This window comes from Bos taurus, chromosome 1 (genome assembly GCF_002263795.3).
Source record: "Bos taurus isolate L1 Dominette 01449 registration number 42190680 breed Hereford chromosome 1, ARS-UCD2.0, whole genome shotgun sequence".
In the NCBI taxonomy this organism is placed as follows: domain Eukaryota; kingdom Metazoa; phylum Chordata; class Mammalia; order Artiodactyla; family Bovidae; genus Bos; species Bos taurus.
The window spans coordinates 83368527-83387265 of record NC_037328.1 but is presented as its reverse complement, the minus strand read 5'-3'; the positions used below and the strand labels follow the sequence as shown (position 1 = coordinate 83387265).

General features: G+C 37.4%; 1 protein-coding gene and 1 pseudogene across 12 annotated transcripts in view; both read left to right on the top strand.

Moving 5' to 3' along the window:
• Window positions 1–18739, top strand: part of YEATS2 (YEATS domain containing 2) — a 102660-nt gene that overhangs the window by 29329 nt on the left and 54592 nt on the right. For all 12 annotated transcript variants that reach the window (XM_024984769.2, XM_024984827.2, XM_024984851.2 and 9 more), the window contains 2 exons: window positions 138–253; window positions 9899–10060. In XM_024984769.2, the coding sequence (XP_024840537.1) occupies window positions 138–253; window positions 9899–10060 (278 nt within the window). The remainder of the gene's footprint in view (window positions 1–137; window positions 254–9898; window positions 10061–18739) is intronic.
• Window positions 15032–18738, top strand: LOC132345659 (large ribosomal subunit protein eL30-like; annotated as a pseudogene).

The window sequence follows — 18739 nt, the reverse complement described above, 5'->3', positions numbered from 1 at the left end:
CCATAAAACCAGAGAATTTTGTAATTAAAAAAAAGAAAAATTGAGTTAGTCCATTTGTACCTTGTATGATTTTGTGGTTTCTACTTATTGAAAATTATACAAATTGAAAATGAAATTTGATTATGATTTTTTTCTAGGACACTTCTAGTATTGCTGGCTCCCATAAAACAGAGCAGCGGAATACTGATCTTACAGGAGATGAGACTTCACGACTTTTTGTAAAGAAAACAATAGTAGTGGGCAATGTGTCCAAGTGAGTATTCAGTCGAATTGTCTCATTTTCAATCATCCAGTTTTGGTAATATTCTGGCGTATTATTATCATAGTATTATAGTAGGAATAGGCTTCAGGAATTCTTTTTCCCAAACTCTTAGTTGTTTTAAAAGTAAATGAAGGTCCAGAAACTTGAGACTCCTTCATTGTATCTGTTCATCTTTGACATGGAATAAAATTGTGCTTAGTAAAAAAAATTTTTGCAGACATGAAGTTTTATGTATTTTTTAAAAACACTTATTTGGTTGTGCCGGGTCTTAGTTGAAGCATGTGAGATGTAGTTCTCTGACCAGGGATCGAACCCAGGCCCCCTGCATAGGGATCACAGAGTCCCAACCACTAGACCACCAGGGAGGTCCCACTTTTATATATTTTATTAAGCATGTAAGTGTGGATAACTTTGGAGGAACTTTGACTTCTTCTGACCTAGTTCTATCCTTAGGGGCCTTACCTAATTCCTAAAAATGTTTGTTTGGTTACCCAAATTGAAATGTTTTAAATTTATAACAAAAGGTTATAAAGCAGGTCTTGAAGACAGAATTCCTCCAAGCTAAAGGGCTATCTAACGGTATGTCTCATGCTGTCTAATAGGAGCATCATCATTTTTGCCAAGTGTTTAGGAATGGATAAAGACATAAATCTTCAACAGCTTAAGAATGTTCAGTTCAGTTCAGTCGCTCATTCGTGTCGGACTCTTTGCGACCCCATGAATCATGCATGCCAGGCCTCCCTGTCCATCACCAAATCCCAGAGTTCACTTAAACTCATGTCCATCGAGTCAGTGATGCCATCCAGCCATCTAATCCTCTGTCATCCCTTTCTCCTCCTGCCCCCAATACCTCTGAGCACCAGGGTCTGTTCCAATGAATCAACTCTTCCCATGAGATGGCCAAAGTATTGGAGTTTCAGCTTCAGCATCAGTCCTTCCAGTGAACACCCAGGACTGGTCTCCTTAAAGATGGACTGGTTGGATCTCCTTACAGTCCAAGGGACTCTCAAGAGTCTTCTCCAACACCACAGTTCAAAAGTATCAATTCTTCAGCGCTCAGCTTTCTTCACAGTCCAGCTCTCACATCCACACATGACCACTGGAAAAACCATAGCCTTGACTAGATGGACCTTTGTTGACAAAGTAATAGCTCTGCTTTTCAATATACTATCTAGGTTGGTCATAACTTTCCTTCCAAGGAGTAAGCATCTTTTAATTTCATGGCTGCATTCACCATCTGCAGTGATTTTGGAGCCCCAAAAAATAAAGTCTGACACTATTTCCACTGTTTCCCCATCTATTTGCCATGAAGTGATGGGACCAGATGCCATGATCTTAGTTTTATGAATGTTGAGCGTTAAGCCAACTTTTTCACTCTCCACTTTGACTTTCATCAAGAGGCTTTTTAATTCCTCTTCACTTTCTGCCATAAGGGTGGTATCACCTGCATATCTGAGGTTATTGATATTTCTCCCGGCAGTCTTGATTCCAGCTTGTGCTTCTTCCAGCCTAGCGTTTCTCATGGTGTACTCTGCATAGAAGTTAAATAAGCAGGGTGACAGTATACAGCCTTGACGTACTCCTTTTCCTATTTGGAACCAGTCTGTTGTTCCATGTCCAGTTCTAACTGTTGCTTCCTGACCTGCATATAGGTTTCTCAAGAGCAGGTCAGGTGGTCTGGTATTCCCATCTCTTTCACAATTTTCCATAGTTTATTGTGATCCACACAGTCAAAGGCTTTGGCATAGTAAATAAGGCAGAAATAGATGTTTTTCTGGAACTCTCTTGCTTTTTCCATAATGCAGTGGATGTTGCAATTTGATCTGTGGCTCCTCTGCCTTTTCTAAAACCAGCTTGAACATTGGAAGTTCACGGTTCACGTATTGCTGAAGCCTGGCTTGGAGAATTTTGAGCATTACTTTACTAGCGTGTGAGATGAGTACAATTGTGCGGTAGTTTGAGCATTCTTTGGCATTGCCTTTCTTTGGGATTGGAATGACAACTGACCTTTTCCAGTCCTGTGGCCACTGCTGAGTTTTCCAAATTTGCTGACATATTGAGTGCAGCACTTTCACAGCATCATCTTTCAGGATTTGAAAGAGCTCAACTGGAATTCCATCACCTCCACTAGCTTTGTTCGAAATGATGCTTCCTAAGGCCACTTGACTTCACATTCCAGGATGTCTGGCTCTAGGTGAGTGATCACACCATTGTGATTATCTGGGTCGTGAAGCTCTTTTTTGTATAGTTCTTCTGTGTATTCTTGCCACCTCTTTTTCATATCTTCTGCTTCTGTCAGGTCCGTACCATTTCTGTCCTTTATTGAGCTCATCTTTGCATGAAATGTTCCCTTGGTATCTCTAGTTTTCTTGAAGAGATCTTTCCCATTCTGTTGTTTTCCTCTATTTCTTTCCATTGATGGCTGAGGAAGGCTTTCTTATCTCTCTCTGCATTCAGATGCTTATATCTTTCCTTTTCTCCTTTGCACTTCGCTTCTCTTCTTTTCGCAGCTACTTGTAAGGCCTCCTCAGACAGCCATTTTGCTTTTTTTGCATTTCTTTTACATAGGGATGGTCTTGATCCCTGTCTCCTGTACAGTGTCACAAATCTCCGTCCATAGTTCATCAGACACTCTGTCTATCAGATCTAGTCCCTTAAATCTATTTCTCACTTCCACTGTATAATCATAAGGGATTTGATTTAGGTCATACCTGAATGGTCTAGTGGTTTTCCCTACTTTCTTCAATTTAAGTCTGAATTTGGCAATAAGGAGTTCATGATCTGAGCCACAGTCAGCTCCCGGTCTTGTTTTTGCTGACTGTATATAGCTTCTCCATCTTTGGCTGCAAAGAATGTAATCAGTCTGATTTTGGTGTTGACCATCTGGTGATGTTCATGTGTAGAGTCTTCTCTTGTGTCGTTGGAAGAGGGTGTTTGCTATGACCAGTGCGTTCTCTTGGCAAAACTCTATTAGTCTTTGCCCTGCTTCATTCCATACTCCAAGGCCAAATTTGCCTGTTTCTCCAGGTGTTTCTTGACTTCCCACTTTTGCATTCCAGTCCCCTATAATGAAAAGGACATCTCTTTTGGGTGTTAGTTCTAAAAGGTCTTGTAGGTCTTCATAGAACTGTTCAATTTCAGCTTCTTCAGCATTACTGGTTGGGGCATAGACTTGGATTACTGTGATACTGAATGGTTTGCCTTGGAAACGAACAGAGATCATTCTGTCGTTTTTGAGATTGCATCCAAGTACTGCATTTCAGACTCTCTTGTTGACTATGATGGCTACTCCATTTCTTCTCAGGGATTCCTGCCCACAGTAGTAGATACAATGGTCATGTGAGTTAAATTCACCGATTCCAGTCCATTTTTAGTTCACTGACTCCTAGAATGTCAGCGTTCACTCTTGCCATCTCCTATTTGACTACTTCCAATTTGCCTTGATTCATGGACCTGACATTCCAAGTTCCTATGCAATATTGCTCTTTACAGCATTGGACCTTGCTTCTGTCACCAGTCACATCCACAACTAGGTATTGCTTTTGCTTTGGCTCCTTCCCTTCATTCTTTCTGGAGTTATTTCTCCACTGACCTCCAGTAGCATATTGGGCACCTACCGACCCAGGGAGTTCCCCTTTCAGTACCTATCATTTTGCCTTTTCATACTGTTCATGGGGTTCTCAAGGCAAGAATCCTGAAGTGGTTTGCCATTCCCTTCTCCAGTGGACCACATTCTGTCAGACCTCTCCACCATGACCCACCCGTCTTGGGTTGCCCCACACGGCATGGCTTAGTTTCATTGAGTTAGACAAGGCTGTGGTCCTTGTGATCAGATTGGCTAGTTTTCTGTGATTATGGTTTCAGTGTGTCTGCCCTCTGATGCCCTCTCACAACACCTACCATCTTACTTGGGTTTCTCTTACCTTGGACATTGGGTATCTATTCACGGCTGCTCCAGCAAGCGCAGCCTCGAACGAGGGGTGTCTCCTCACGGCCGCCCCTCCTGACCTTGAACGTGGAATAGCTCCTCTTGGCCCTCCTGTGCCTGTGCAGCCTCCGCTCCTTGGACATGGGGTTGCTCCTCTCGGCTGGCTCCCCTGACCTCCGGCGTGTGGTCGCTCCTCTCGGCCGCCACCCCTGACCTCGGGCGTGGGGTAGCTTGGCCGGCTGCTGCCCCTGACCTCGGACGTAGGGTAGCTCATCTCGGCCACCGTGCCTGACCTTGGACGTGGGGTGCTTCTCTTGGCCACCGCCCCTGACCTCAGATGTGGGGTAGCTCCTCTCGACCACGCCTGTGCTGACGCAGCCTGACACTCTTGGTCACCACCCCTGTTATTTCCTCACAAAACTCTTTGCTCTTCTCCTCACTAGGCATTTCTTCCATGCTGCTTGTCATTTTTGTAACATTGTATCATTATTTCCAATTTTCATATATCTTTTCCAAATCAGACTGGAATCTCTTTAGAAAGTGTATCTTGTTTGTTTTTGTGTCTCACAGTAGTTGGTGTTCAGTAAATGTTGATTGGTGAATAAATTGATATATTTATGAAAATTTAAATTAGATTCAATTATTGAAACTAAAGGATTCAGAATTACACTGAATATCTGGGGAGGGGAATCAGATGTCAGGGGAGTCTTCCAAATCCCAGTTAATGAACCACTGATAACAAACAGAAAGTACATTAAGAATCTCAGGATAATACAGAGATGTTCAGTAGTCTTTGTAGTATTTAAATAGAAGCATAAAATATGACTAAGGCAATTAGGTTTCTGTTTTACAAGTTATTTTAGAATTAGCATGCATTTAGCTAAGAGAACTAATGTGTTGTGTTGAGGTCTCACCTATAGTACAAGACATGTCAGCCCAGAAAAGGCCAAAACTAGAAATTCAGGTAGGCTCACCAGGCCACAAAAAGACTGGGGAGAAACAGTTAATGACATTTTCAAACAATTATGTGTAATTTGTGGGTTTTGGGCTTTAAGGACAGGTGGACTTTATAAATAATGAGGAATGATTGGGATGAGACTTATAAAGTCCTTGTTTGTTCTGGAAGAGGGTAAAAATATTGATTTACTTTAGACTTTGTTAACAATACTTGTTAGAGTATCTAAGATAACAACTAAAAGAAAAGACATAGAGATTTAAACTTTAAAAGTAGTAAGGAGGGCTTCCCTGGTGGCTCAGTAGTAAAGAATCTGCCTGCCAAAATGCAGGAGATGCATGTTCAGTCCCTGGGTCGGGAATATCCCCTGGAGAGGGGAATGGCAACCCACTCCACTATTTTTGCCTGAAATCCCATGGACAGAGGAGTATGGTAGGCTATAGTCCATGGGATCGCGAAAGAGTTGAACATGACTTAGCAACTAAATATCATCGTCGTCAATACACAGAAGTTGATTGTTTCTGTATGACAAACTTACAGAAAACAATTTTTAAAAGATACATTTACTCTAGCAATAAATAATGTAGCATAATAAACAAAAGATATGCTGGCCTTTTATGAAAATAAAAATTTTATTGAAACACATAAAGGAACTAAATGATTAGAGCAGTATGGCATGTTCATGGATAGGAAAGCTCAGTGTTGTAAAGATATCTCTTCTTCCTAAGTTGATATGTAGATATTCTGATTAAAGTGCTGATAGGGTTCATTAAATTCATAGGCTGGCTTTTATATATGGAAGAGCAAAGATAAAGATAGGACATGAGTACTCCTAAAGAAAAACTGGGTTAGGCAACCTGGCCCACTGTATTGCTAAGGATAACCATAGACATAGATGAATGTACAGAAGGCCATGACCTTATTTTCCAACAGAATGTTATAAGGGGGGCTCATGAAGTAAATGGCAACCCACTCTGGTATTTTTGCCTGGAAAATCCCATGGATGGAGGAGCCTGGTAAGCTACATTCCATGGGATCGCAGAGACTCGGAGACAACTTAGTGACTTCACTTTCTTTCTTTCTTTCTTTAATGAAGTAAAGCCAGAGCCTCAAAAGGAAGGGCTAAGGATTCTAGTTTTGCCATGGTTAGTACTTAGGGAAATGACTTGTTTTCTTTAAAGACAAAGAAACCACTTGGAACCTTGACAGCAATGAGTAGGAAACAGAAGAGTTCTGAGTTCTAGCACTTTTGAACCTGAATGAAATCACCCCACAGGCTAGAGGTTTCCTAACCCAGGAATAAAGTATGCTAGTTTGTTTCTACCTAGTGTACCCACTTAGCAGGAAAAGCAGGATTTTTTTTTAAATTGACTGATAATTAGAAAATAAAAAAACTTCAAGGGAATGCCTCTTCAGGCCTACTCCCCCCCCCCAGCCCTGAAAAAAGAGTTTAAAGAAAAGGGTTAACTGCAAAGACTTACTTTGGTTAGGTAATATGGCTATTAAATATTGCCTGAATTTTAGGGTTTTTTTTAAATGGAAAAGTTTCTCCAACTCTTCAGCTCCTGATAACCATTTTTCTACTCTGCTTCTAAGAATTTGATTTTTCTTTAGATTTCACATGGAAGTGATACCAAGCAGTATTTGTCTTTCTTTGCTTGACTTATTTCGCATACCATAATGCCATCAAGGTCTTTCTATCCATGTTGTAAAAAATGGCAGGATTTACTTCTTTCTTAGGACTGAATAATATTCCTGTGTGTATGTTAATATGTTTATCTATATCTCCTTAAAAATATTTTTGTTTAATTGAAGTACAATTGATCTAGCAACATTATACTTGTTTTAGGTGGACAGCAGAGTTATTTGATATTTTTATATATTGAAAAATGATTACCACAATAAGTCTAGTTACCATCTGTCACCATAGCTATACATTACCTGTACATTACATGACTTGTTTGTAACTGGAAGTTGAGTTTGTTCCTCTGCCTATTTATAAATTAGATATTTTTGTTTTGTTTTTGTTCTGGTATTTTTTGAGTTCTTCATGTTTTGAATATTAACCCTTTATCAGATACATGATTTAGAAGTATTTTTTTCCATTCCGTAGGCTGTCTTTTCATTTTGTTGGTGGTTTCCTTTCCTGTGCAAATGCTTTTTAGTTTGATGTCGTTCTACTTGTTTTGGTTTTATTGCCTCTGTTTTTGGTGTCAGATCCAAAAAATCACTGCCCAGACAGATATAAAAAATCTTGCCCTTTATACTTTCTTCCAGTTTTATGGTTTTAGGTCTTAAATTTAACTTGTGAATCCATTTTGTGTCGATTTTGGGTCTGGTGTGGATAGAGGTTCAGTTCATTGTTTTGCATGTGGCTTTTCAGTTTTCCCAGCAACATTTATTGAAACTGTCCTTTCCCTCATTGTGTATATTAGCTTCCTCGTTGGAAATTAATGACCAGTAAGTGTGAGTTTATTTCTTGTCTCTGTGTTTTGTGCCATTGGTTTATGTGTTATTATTGCAATACAACACCATTTTGATTACTGTAGCTTTGTAATATAGTTTGAAACCAGGAAACATGATGCCTTCAGCTTTTATCTTCCTTCTCATGATTGTTTTGGCTATTCAGAATCTTTTCTGGTTGCACATAGATTTTAGGATTGTTTTTCTATTTGTAAAAAACGCCATTGGAATTTTGATAGAGATTGCATTGTAGTATGAACATTTTAACTGTTTTTCCAGTTCTTGAGCACAGAATATCTTTGCCTTCTTCAGTTTCTCTCATCAGTGTCTTATAGATTTTTAGTTTTATTTTTGTTTATTGAAGTATAGTTGATAGTGTCTTACAGTTTTCAATGTACAGGTCTTTTACCTCTTTGGTTAAATTGCTAAGTGTTTTATTGTATTTGATGCTGTTGTAAATGAAATTATTGTTAATTTCTCTTTCTGGTAGTTTGTTGTCGGTATATAGAAACAACTGATTTTTTAATGTTGATTTTATATCCTACAACTCTACTGAATTCATTTAATAGTTTTGTGATGGAGTCTTTAGGTTTTTCCATGTATGATATTATGATTTGTGCAAATAGAGACAATTTTACTTCCTTTTCATTGGATGCCTTTTATTTCTTTTTTTTTTTTGTCTAATTGCTCTGGCTAGGACTTATAGTACTGTGTTGAATAAAAATGGCAATAGTGGACATCCTTGTCTTGTTCCTGATCTTAGAGGAAAATCTTCTGGCTTTCACCATTCAGTATGATCTTAGCTGTGGACTTGTCATGTGTGGCTTTATTATTTTAAGAATTGCTTCCTCTATATGCAGTTGTTGAGAATTTTTATTATGAATAGATACTGAATTTTGTCAAATGCTTTTACTGCATCTTTTGAGATGATTATATAATTTTTAGCCTTCATTTCATTAATGTGATGTGTTGCATTGATTTGTAGATGTCAAACCATCCTTGTATGCCTGGAATAAATCTCACTTGCTCATGTTGTATGATACTTTTAATGTACTGTTGAATTCTGTTTGCTAATGTTTCGTTGAAGAATTTTGCATTTACTTTTATCAAGGATTGTTGTTTAGTCACTCAGTCATATATGACTCTTTTGTGACCCCATGGACTGTAGCCTGCCAGGCTCCACTGTCCATGGGATTTCCCAGGCAAGAATACTGGTGTGGGTTGCCATTTTCTTCTCTAGGAGATCTTCCCAACCCAAGGATTGAACCAGCATCTCCTGCATTCGCAAGCAGATTCTTTACCACTGAGCCACCTGGGAAGCCCTTTATCAGGGATACTGGCTTATAATTTTCTTCTCTTGTAGTATCGTCATTTGGCTCTGGTATTGGTAATTTTAGCTTCATAAAATGAGATCATTGAGTGTTCCCTCTTCTTTTATTTTTTGGAAGAGGTTGAGGATTGGAATCAATTCTTTATCTGTTTGGTAGAATTCACCCTTTAAATAAACCACTGGTCCTGGAATGTACTTTGTTGGCAGGTTTTTGTTTGCTGATTCAGTCTCCTTACTAGTAACTGTTCTGTTCAGATTTCTGTTTCTTCACCATTCAGTCTGGATAGGGTGTCTATTTCTAGGTTTTATTCAGTACTGCTAAGTTGTCCAGTTTGTTGATGTGTACTTGTTCTTAAGTCTTTTATGATCTTTTGTATTTGTGTGGTATCAGTTGTAACATCTCCTCTTTCATTTATAATTTTATTTGTTTGAGTCCCTCTTTCTTGGTAAGTCTGTGTAAAGATGTTTGTCTATTTTATCTTTTCAAAAAACCAACTCTTCTTTCTTTGACCTTTTCTATTGTGTTATTTAGTCTCTGTTTCCACTGTGATCTTTGTTCTTTCCTTTTTTTTTTTTTTTTTCTTTTTTCTAACTTAGGGTTTAGTTTGTTTTTCTCCTTCTAGTTCCTTAGGGTATAAAGTTAGGTTGTTAATTTGAGATCTTTTTTTCTTTATGTAGGCATTTATCACTATAAACTTCCTTCTTAGAACTGTTTTTGCTGCATCACTAAAGTTTTGATATGCTCTATTTCCATTTTCAGATGTCTCTAGGTATTTTTTAATTCTCTTTTGATTTCTTTTTTACCTATTAATTGGTAAGTAGTATGTTGTCTACTCTTTATGTATGTGTAAATTTTCCCATTTTTCTTCTTGTAATTGATTTTTAATCTTGTTTTAAGTAGTAGTTAATTGGTTTGTTAGGAACAAAGATTTCAAGTCGTTTTTTTTCTCCCTACTCTAGGTATATACCTCCTGATAAGAGAGAAGAAAATGACCAGTCAACCCACAAGTGGATGGTATATGTCCGAGGCTCTCGTAGAGAACCCAGTATTAATCATTTTGTCAAGAAAGTTTGGTTCTTTCTTCATCCCAGCTATAAACCAAATGACCTTGTGGAAGTTAGGTGAGCACTATTTGAGTTATTAAACCTGAGAAGTACAGAATTACTGAAGTGGAAGGAAAGTGATTTAACTTAAGAACTTTGAAATTCTTGTATTATTAATAATTTTTTCAGCTTTGGCTTTTAGTCACAATATAATTTTAGCTGTGGTTCTTTACTGCAGATTTCTGTCTCACTGAACAGGTACCATCCTCACCTATCAGGTTGTTACCATATGAATTACACCAGCTTATTCTCCTCTCCTTTGGAAATAACTTATTTATATAGATATAGATAAATATACAAATGTTACTGTTTTTATGATTATCAGAATATATTAGAATTTAATAAAGGATTCTGACTTTATAGAAATACTTAATGTTGTAAGTTCCCCATGATCTCACCCTCTCAGAAGTAACCTTTAATGATATTTTTTTTCTCTGTTTTTAATCTAGCATAGCTATTGAAGTTTTTTGTTGTGATTATTTCACAAAGATGGAATGATTTTATACACACACACACACATTATATGTATACACTCTTGTAAAATTTGTTTCATTTAGGTGTATTGTTCACATCTATATGTGATGTTACCTATCACATGTATGTTCACTATATGAATGTATTGTAGAAATGGTTCTGGTTTATTATCAATGAAATCTCCTGTATCTTCAGCTTTCTTCAGAACATTCCTTTAGAGCACTCCTAACTCTTAAGTAAAACCTGACTAATTCCTGAGAACACTGCTTCTCCTGAGAAAACTTTCAAGTGGCAACTTTTGGTTTTTTTTTTCCTCTTACACACGGTGTATACCATTGGTTCTAGAAATGGGTGCTTGTCTGTCTGTCTTGTATTTGTGGCTTCCAGACCAGTTTTCCCCTTCTTTTCTCTAAAAACTTCTGCTCCTTTGAAATTTCATAAGATCTGCTGCTGCTTCTTTTTGGAGCATTTACTGATTTCCTAGTCATTCCTCTTTCAAATACAGTTTTAGCACCTAGTATGCTGATATTCCCTCTACCAGTACACTTGCCATCACTCTTACAGACTTTGATATGCAGATATACAAGTCTTCTAAAACCTTGGTCTCCCAGTTCATTGATTTCCTTACTTTAATAATAATATTATGTTAGTGATATACCATGGAGTCTAAGCTGAGTAAGGAGAGAAGGAGATTACATTGGGAGATTACACAATAGCAATAATGAGTAGTGAAAACTGGTGTGGACAAGAAATGAAAATCTCTATGGGGGTCAAAAAATAAATCTATTTCTAATAAATAAATTAGAAATGGAGCTGGAAGATAGGCATTGTTGGTCAAAAAGTCAAATACTTGGAAATGAGATTTTTTTAGCTAGTACAGAACATTTATATTCTTCATAGGATATTTAGGTATATATTAATTATCAGCTGATCTGTCCTTTAATATGCACTTAATTCTCATAAAAACATGGATCTGATGCTAGATTTTGTTAATAATTTTGATTCCTGTACTAATACTATACTAATTGTTTTGCTTAATAGAGTATGCTGATCTTAGGTAGAGTATGTTCCCCTGATTATTATTATATTATTCTACAGTTTTTGTCTTGGTCATTCTTGAGTACATATGTTGTTCCAGATTACTTTAGATTCTAAGTGTTGATTTATGGATTGAAATCGCATTGAATTAATGATTAATTTTCATACTTTTTATGATATTGAATCTTTCTATCTTGTCTACCCAAGAGAATGAATCAGTGTAAGAGTTTTCCAGTGCAAACAAGGTTTTTTCTTTTACTTCCTTTATTTTCTTGACATATTTGATTTGATAGAACCTTGGAAAAGTGTTGCTATTCTGTTTTATTCTTATGGTACAGATTGATAAAGGAGCAAGTACATTCGTAGGCTCTCAAACTTAGAGTTGAAAAAACCTTGTGGTTTTGTTTCAGTCTATATCTGATTCATGAAACCTTTTAGAAATACCCAGTACAGCTCATCTAGCCTCATCTAGAATTCCACTGGTGACCTATATTTGTTTTCTTTGCTAGGAATACCATCTTCCTATTGTCTGTCTTCTTTGCTTATACACACATACATATGCTTATGTGTACACATATATACACAGTGTAGCTGTCTTTCTTAAGATCTGCTGTTTATCCTTTAAGACATAACTCAGAAGTTAACTTTCTCAATGATTCCTTCTTTGCCCTACTTTCTTTCAGGGGTTAAAATACAAGTAAATGATTGTTTACTTGAATTCTTGGAATAGTAACAATATTTTGTACTTTAAGATAACTTAAGAATAACAGTATTTTCTGAGTTTAGATATCCTAACTCCAAATTAGCCCATTGTTTTAGTACAGATATTTTAGTGATTTTGTTAAGAAGTAGTAGGTGAGTTTAAAAACCACTTTGTCCATAAAGATATAAATATTAATATAAAAAACATGTCTTAATGTCCAGGCAAAAATTCCATACAGTAAAACAGCAGCAGCAACAACACTGTTTTAGGAAAGCATTTTATTTAATGTAAAACGTGTGAATCAGTTAAAATGTATTAATCATATTTTTCTATTGATGATAAACATTTGATTTACTAAAAATGGGGTTAGAAGCTCATTATGTAAAACCCTAATACTTTAATGATGCAAATCAGTGCCCATATTATTTCTCAGTTCTCATCCCAAGAATTGGACTTTGTGAAACACATGGCTTCCTTTAGGCTGTAGAAAAGTATCATGCAATAATATATGAAATTGTATTTACTAAGAAATCTAATCTGTAGGTAAAGGTCATGTTTATCAGATTATATTTTAAGTCTGAGGAAATCCAGGGGAGACATCATGCCATAGCTCCTTGTCAAATTTCTCTCTTACCTTTTACATCTAGAGTATCTTCTGTTAATTCTAAATGAGCTTTGTTTTGTGAAATTTATGAGGTTTCACGTTTTCTGTTTGACTCATGCCACTGGGACAGTATTCCATAATTAGGTGTGGTGATATATGTGACCAGTTAAGTTTTTCACAGCTTTTGAATTACACTATTACCGCATACCTTTCCCAAGAGCATACTTTTACTGTACGTTTTATTAAGTACAATACTATGATTTTTAAATAATATTTTAAAAGAGAACCTTGCTTGTGTGTTTCTAGAGAAACAGTTTGTTAATGATCAACCATACCTCTGTTTTCATAGCAAGTAATATATATAAATTTGTTATTATACTTACTAATTTACATGTATGTCTCCCTTACTAGATTCAGAACTTCTGGATGTTTGGGAATTTTTCTTAATTGTCTTTATCTAGAATCATGTCCAGCATGTAGTAAATGCTCATTTCATGTTGAGTGAATTATGACTTCGTGATGTGGGCCTTTCTATTTTTAAGTGGCTATGTTTGTTTGGATGTTTTTAATTATATTGAGGACTTTAAAGGAAGCTGAGCACCTAAGGATTGATGCTTTTGAACTGTGGTGTTGGAGAAGACTCTTGAGAGTCCCTTGGACTGCAAGGAAATCCAACCAGTCTATCCTAAAGGAAATCAGTCCTGAATATTCATTGGAAGGACTGATGCTGAAGCTCCAATACTTTGGCCGCCTGATGTAAAGAACTGACTCATTGGAAAAGACCTTGATGCTGGGAAAGATTGAAGGTGGGAGGAGAAGGGGATGACAGAGGATGAGATGGTTGGATGGCATCACGGACTCGATGGACATAAGTTTGAGCAAGCTCCGGGAATTGGTGATGGACAGGGAAGCCTGGCGTGCTGCAGTCCATGGGGTCACAAAGAGTCAGACACGACTGAGCGACTGAACTGAATTATATTGAGGAGAGTCCTAACTTTAACTTCTAACGAGTACACTTCCATACATTTTGTGACACCACACAGAATCATTATAAACTCTTTTCCATGTAGCTGTTGTTCAGATATTTTGAGAGCACTGTTAGGTCTCTTCTGTTTTCCTCCAAGCCAGACATCCACATTTGTTTCAGTTGTTTATGTGACTTTGTGTTCCTCTGCCCATATAATGTGCCAGGTTATACTCTCTGGCACATTCCAGTTTATCTGTATTCTTAAAATATTCTTCTTAGAACTAAACTTTAAACTTCAGGTATGACAGAACATTAACCTGTGTCCTTGATTTAATTTAACTCTATGTTCTTTACGAGACTTTTAAGATGTTTCTTGTGTCAAAGTATCTAGAGTAATGTGATGAGTAGGTGAGATCTTTTCAGCTGACTTGAAACTTAAGGATAATCTCTCTGAACCAAAGTGCATGTGTGTTTCCCATGCACTGTGAATCTCCTTGTCAGAGCACATTACCTGATGAAGAGCATGGGTAGATTCTGCTCTTACATACCATCTGTTTTCCATTAAGTTCAGTTGCCATGGCCATCCTTAGCCAACTTTCTAAAAGCTGTGACTGTAAACTTTGATTTTAGGCACAAGACAGTCACTACATGTTTGCTAGGCTTAGGACTTGATACAGGGATTTCAAACATGAAGAACACATGGTTCTGGTGTTAGAATATTCCTGGCCTTTGTGTGTGAGAGACTACAATGGACTAGGCCCCCAAAGGACTGTCCTAGTGAGCCTCTTCAAATTGTATCATTTTAAAAAAAGGATCACGGGCTGCGGGGGGCCGCTCTGGAGCCTGTTACTTGAGATTAAGCCTCAGATTCACTACTTAATTGCTCTGTGACCTTCGGCTAGTTACTTGGCCTCACTGTGTCTCAGAGAGGATATTTCATATTGTGGTTATAAAGATTAGATTAGTTAATAGATATAAAGGGCTTAGAAGAGTAGTAGGATTATGCTAAACAATATAAGTATTTGCTTCTGCTGCTGTTACAAGGAACAGAATGTGTTTACCCTTCAGGGTGGACAACTTAGTGAAATGTTTTAGATTTTTTGAAGGTCCTATGGAGGAAGAATTTATTTGTGATTGCAGAAAGCATACGACTTACAGGAGGAGAATGAAATATTTTTTATAACAGAGCTCTTCAGAAATGTAAGCCCTTTCTTGCTCCCCGGCCATCTTGGCAGTTGCTCTTGGTTGGGGGCATCCTGTACCTAAGACCAGAAGATGGTGGCCACAAAGAAAATGACAGAGTCACTGGAGTCAATCAACTCTGGGCTCCAACTGGTTAAGAAAAGTGGAAAGTATGTGCTGGGCTACAAGCAGATTCTGAAAATGATCAGACAAGGCAAAGCGAAACTGGTAATCCTCACCAACAACTGCCCAGCCTTGAGGAAATCTGAAATAGAGTATTATACTGATTGGCCAAAACTGGTGTCCATCACTACAGTGGCAATAATACTGAATTGGGCACAGTATGTGGAAAATACTCCAGAGTATGCACACTGGCTATCATTGATCCAGGTGGTTTTGATATCATTAGAAGCATGCCAGCACAGACTGGTAAAAAGTAAATTGTGTACAAATTTTCTTTAATAAAACTGGCCAGGCACAAAGACAGAAATATAGATCAATGGAACAAAATAGAAAGCCCAGAGATAAATTCACGCACCTATGGACACCTTATCTTTGATAAAGGAGGCAAGAATATTCAACGGAGAAAAGACAATCTCTTTAACAAGTGGTGCTGGGGAAACTGATCAACCGCTTGTAAAAGAATGAAACTAAAACAGTTTCTAACACCATGCACAAAAATAAACTCAAAATAAACTAAAAATCTAAACGTAAGACCAGAAACTATAAAACTCCTAGAGGAAAACATAGAACACTCTGACATAAATCACAGCAGGATCCTCTATGACCCACCTCCCAGAGTAATGGAAATAAAAACAAAAATAAACAAATGGGACCTAATTAAACTTAAAAGCTTTTGCACAATGAAGGAAACTATAAGCAAGGTGAAAAAACAGCCTTCAGAATGGGAGAAAATAATAGCAAACAAAGCAACTGACAATCTCAAAAATATACAAGCAGCTCATGCAGCTCAGTACCAGGAAAATAAACGACCCAATCAAAAAATGGGCCAAAGAACTAAACAGACACTTCTCCAAAGAAGACATACAGATGGCTAACAAACACATGAAAAGATGCTCAACATCACTCATTACCAGAGAAATGCAAATCAAAACCACAATGAGGTACCATCTCATGCCAGTCAGAATGGCAGCTATCAAAAAGTCTACAAACAATAAATGCTGGAGAGGGTGCAGAGAAAAGGGAACCCTCTTACACTGTTGGTGGTAATGCAAACTAGTACAGCCACTATGAAGAACAGTGTGGAGATTCCTTAAAAAACTGGAAATAGAACTGCCATATGACCCAGCAATCCCACTACTGGGCATACACACCAAGGAAACCAGAACTGAAAGAGACACGTGGACCCCAGTGTTCATTGCAGCACTGTTTACAATAGCTAGGACATGGAAGCAACCTAGATGTCCATTGGCAGACGAATGGATAAGAAATGGGGGGCACATGTACAATATTGTAAAATAACTAGCCTCCAATTAAAATAAATAATTTAAAAAAAACCCTGGCCAGAGCTTATTTAAATTAAAAAAAGAAATGTAATAGGAAGTTTCATTAGGTAGTGGATTTGGGGTCACTAGAAGTGATCCTAAAAGACTGGTTGGCCATTTGAATTAATTAGTTGGACGAGGAGTTATGCTTCATTCTATATTTTTAAGAAAGCCATTTTTAAAGTCCAGTATTCTGTGAGTTTTTCTTCTTGGTTATTGATACATTTCACCCCCTATGAGGAATCTGTGCTGTGCTTTGTGGCTGAGTCGTGTCCGACTGTGTGACCCTATAGATTGTGACTCACCACACTCCTCTGTCCATAGGGGTTTTCCAGGCCAGAATACTGAAGTGGGTTGCCATGCCCTCCTTCAGGGAATCTTCCCAACCCAGGTCTCCCACACTGCAGACGGATTCTTTACCATCTGAGCTACCAGGGAAGTCCAAGAATACTGGAGTGGGTAGCCTGTCCCTCCTCCAGGGGATTTTCCTGACCCAGGAATTGAACCGAGGTCTCCTGCATTGCAGGCAACTTCTTTACCAGCTGAGCTACCAGGAAAGCCCTTGAGGAATCTAGAAATACAGAATTATCTTCAAGCGAAGCAGTCCTTTTTTGTGTGAAACACATAATATCTTTTGAAGTAGAATATTTGGTAGCTGATGTCTCATCTGTTGGTAGGTCTTAGATTCCTTTTTTGCTTCCAAAAATATGGTTAAGGAGGAATTTCCTGTTAAAATCCTTGTTCCTTTTCCCTGGTTTGTCTGTCTTCTGTCTTCCTGCAGTCCTTCCTATCCATTCACTAAAGTTTAGCCTATAAATGGTAGAGCACAGCTGATTTACTATATCCTTTATAAGAGAAGTTCAGCATACAAACAATATGATTAACGAATATTGCAAAATGAATTTAGGCCATTCACTTAGCTTTACTGGAATTTAAGTGACTAACCTTGTCATCTATAGAGTTTTCTTTAATTATTCTTAAGTCCACTATGTTTCTAGGCCCTGCTGTATCTCTGACTTTGGATTCCTTTTCAGGCTGCTGTCTCAAGTCAACCTTCTCATTTGATCCCACATCTGTCTTTTATTTCTGTCTGAATTTATGCTGACATCATGGCTGCTTCTCTTGCTATCTCAGCTGGTTTCTTCCAGGCACTCTTATTTCTTTGCTTTCTTTTTTTCCTAGTTTATAATACAATTGTTGTTTTCTCTACTTTCCAGGCTGCTGCCATACTCAGGGATTTTTCCTGCCTTGGGCTCTCCTGGTAGCCTCTGGCCTTGTGCCTGATGATTCATATCTGTTCCTAGACTCCTCTCAGGTTGTTTTCTTGCACTCCCTCTACCTTACTGAATTCATGTCTCTCCTTAGTTTTCCAAAAGCACATCCCACTGAAAGTGCTTTCTTCCTGCAGTCTTGGCATCCTCTCTCATTATAGTAATTCCAGGCCAGTGATTCATAATGAACATTTTCACTTTAAAGCATTCTCTCTTTCCTCCATTAACTTAAACCATGTTATTCTTAAGTACATGGGGTCTCAATTACATTTTTAAACTTTTTATTATGGAAAATTCCAGACATAGACAAAGTAGAGTATATTGAATCCTTATGTACCCAACACCAATTATCAACAGCAAACCAGTCTTTTGCTCATCACTCTTCCTTTTTATTTCCTTCACAAATTACATTTTGACTGAAAATTCTCATCTGTTTAGCAATCACACACATTCCTCTCTATTCACTAAAATTATGTAAAGTCAGATTCAATTTTTTTTAAGTCTTAGTAGATAGTTTAAATAAATTTGTCACCTTTAGATTGAATATGGTTTATTTTGTTTTTGCCAGAGTGGAGGAATAAGTGAGTGTTTAGGGGTAAGGAATGTCCCTCACAGCCTCTGTCAGGTAGCAATCCAGAATTCTGGCTTTAATATTGTGACATCTGTCAAATCACCTTAGTTCCCTGTCTGTGAAAATGATGACACTGGATTATATGGTGTAAGTGTCTTAGCTCTAAGTATTCAGTGGTTGAAAGTTTAACGTAGATTTGAGTTGGATTTTTTTCTTTTTTGGTTTAGCATTTTAGCAAAATTCAGCATATTGATTTAGCATTAACTGAGGAAATATAAATAATCATCAGAAAGATGTGACGTTCTAACGTACCCATTATGGGAAAACTTCCTTTTCTAGAATGAGAGAGTGAACATGGACTAATACATTAATATCTGCTTTT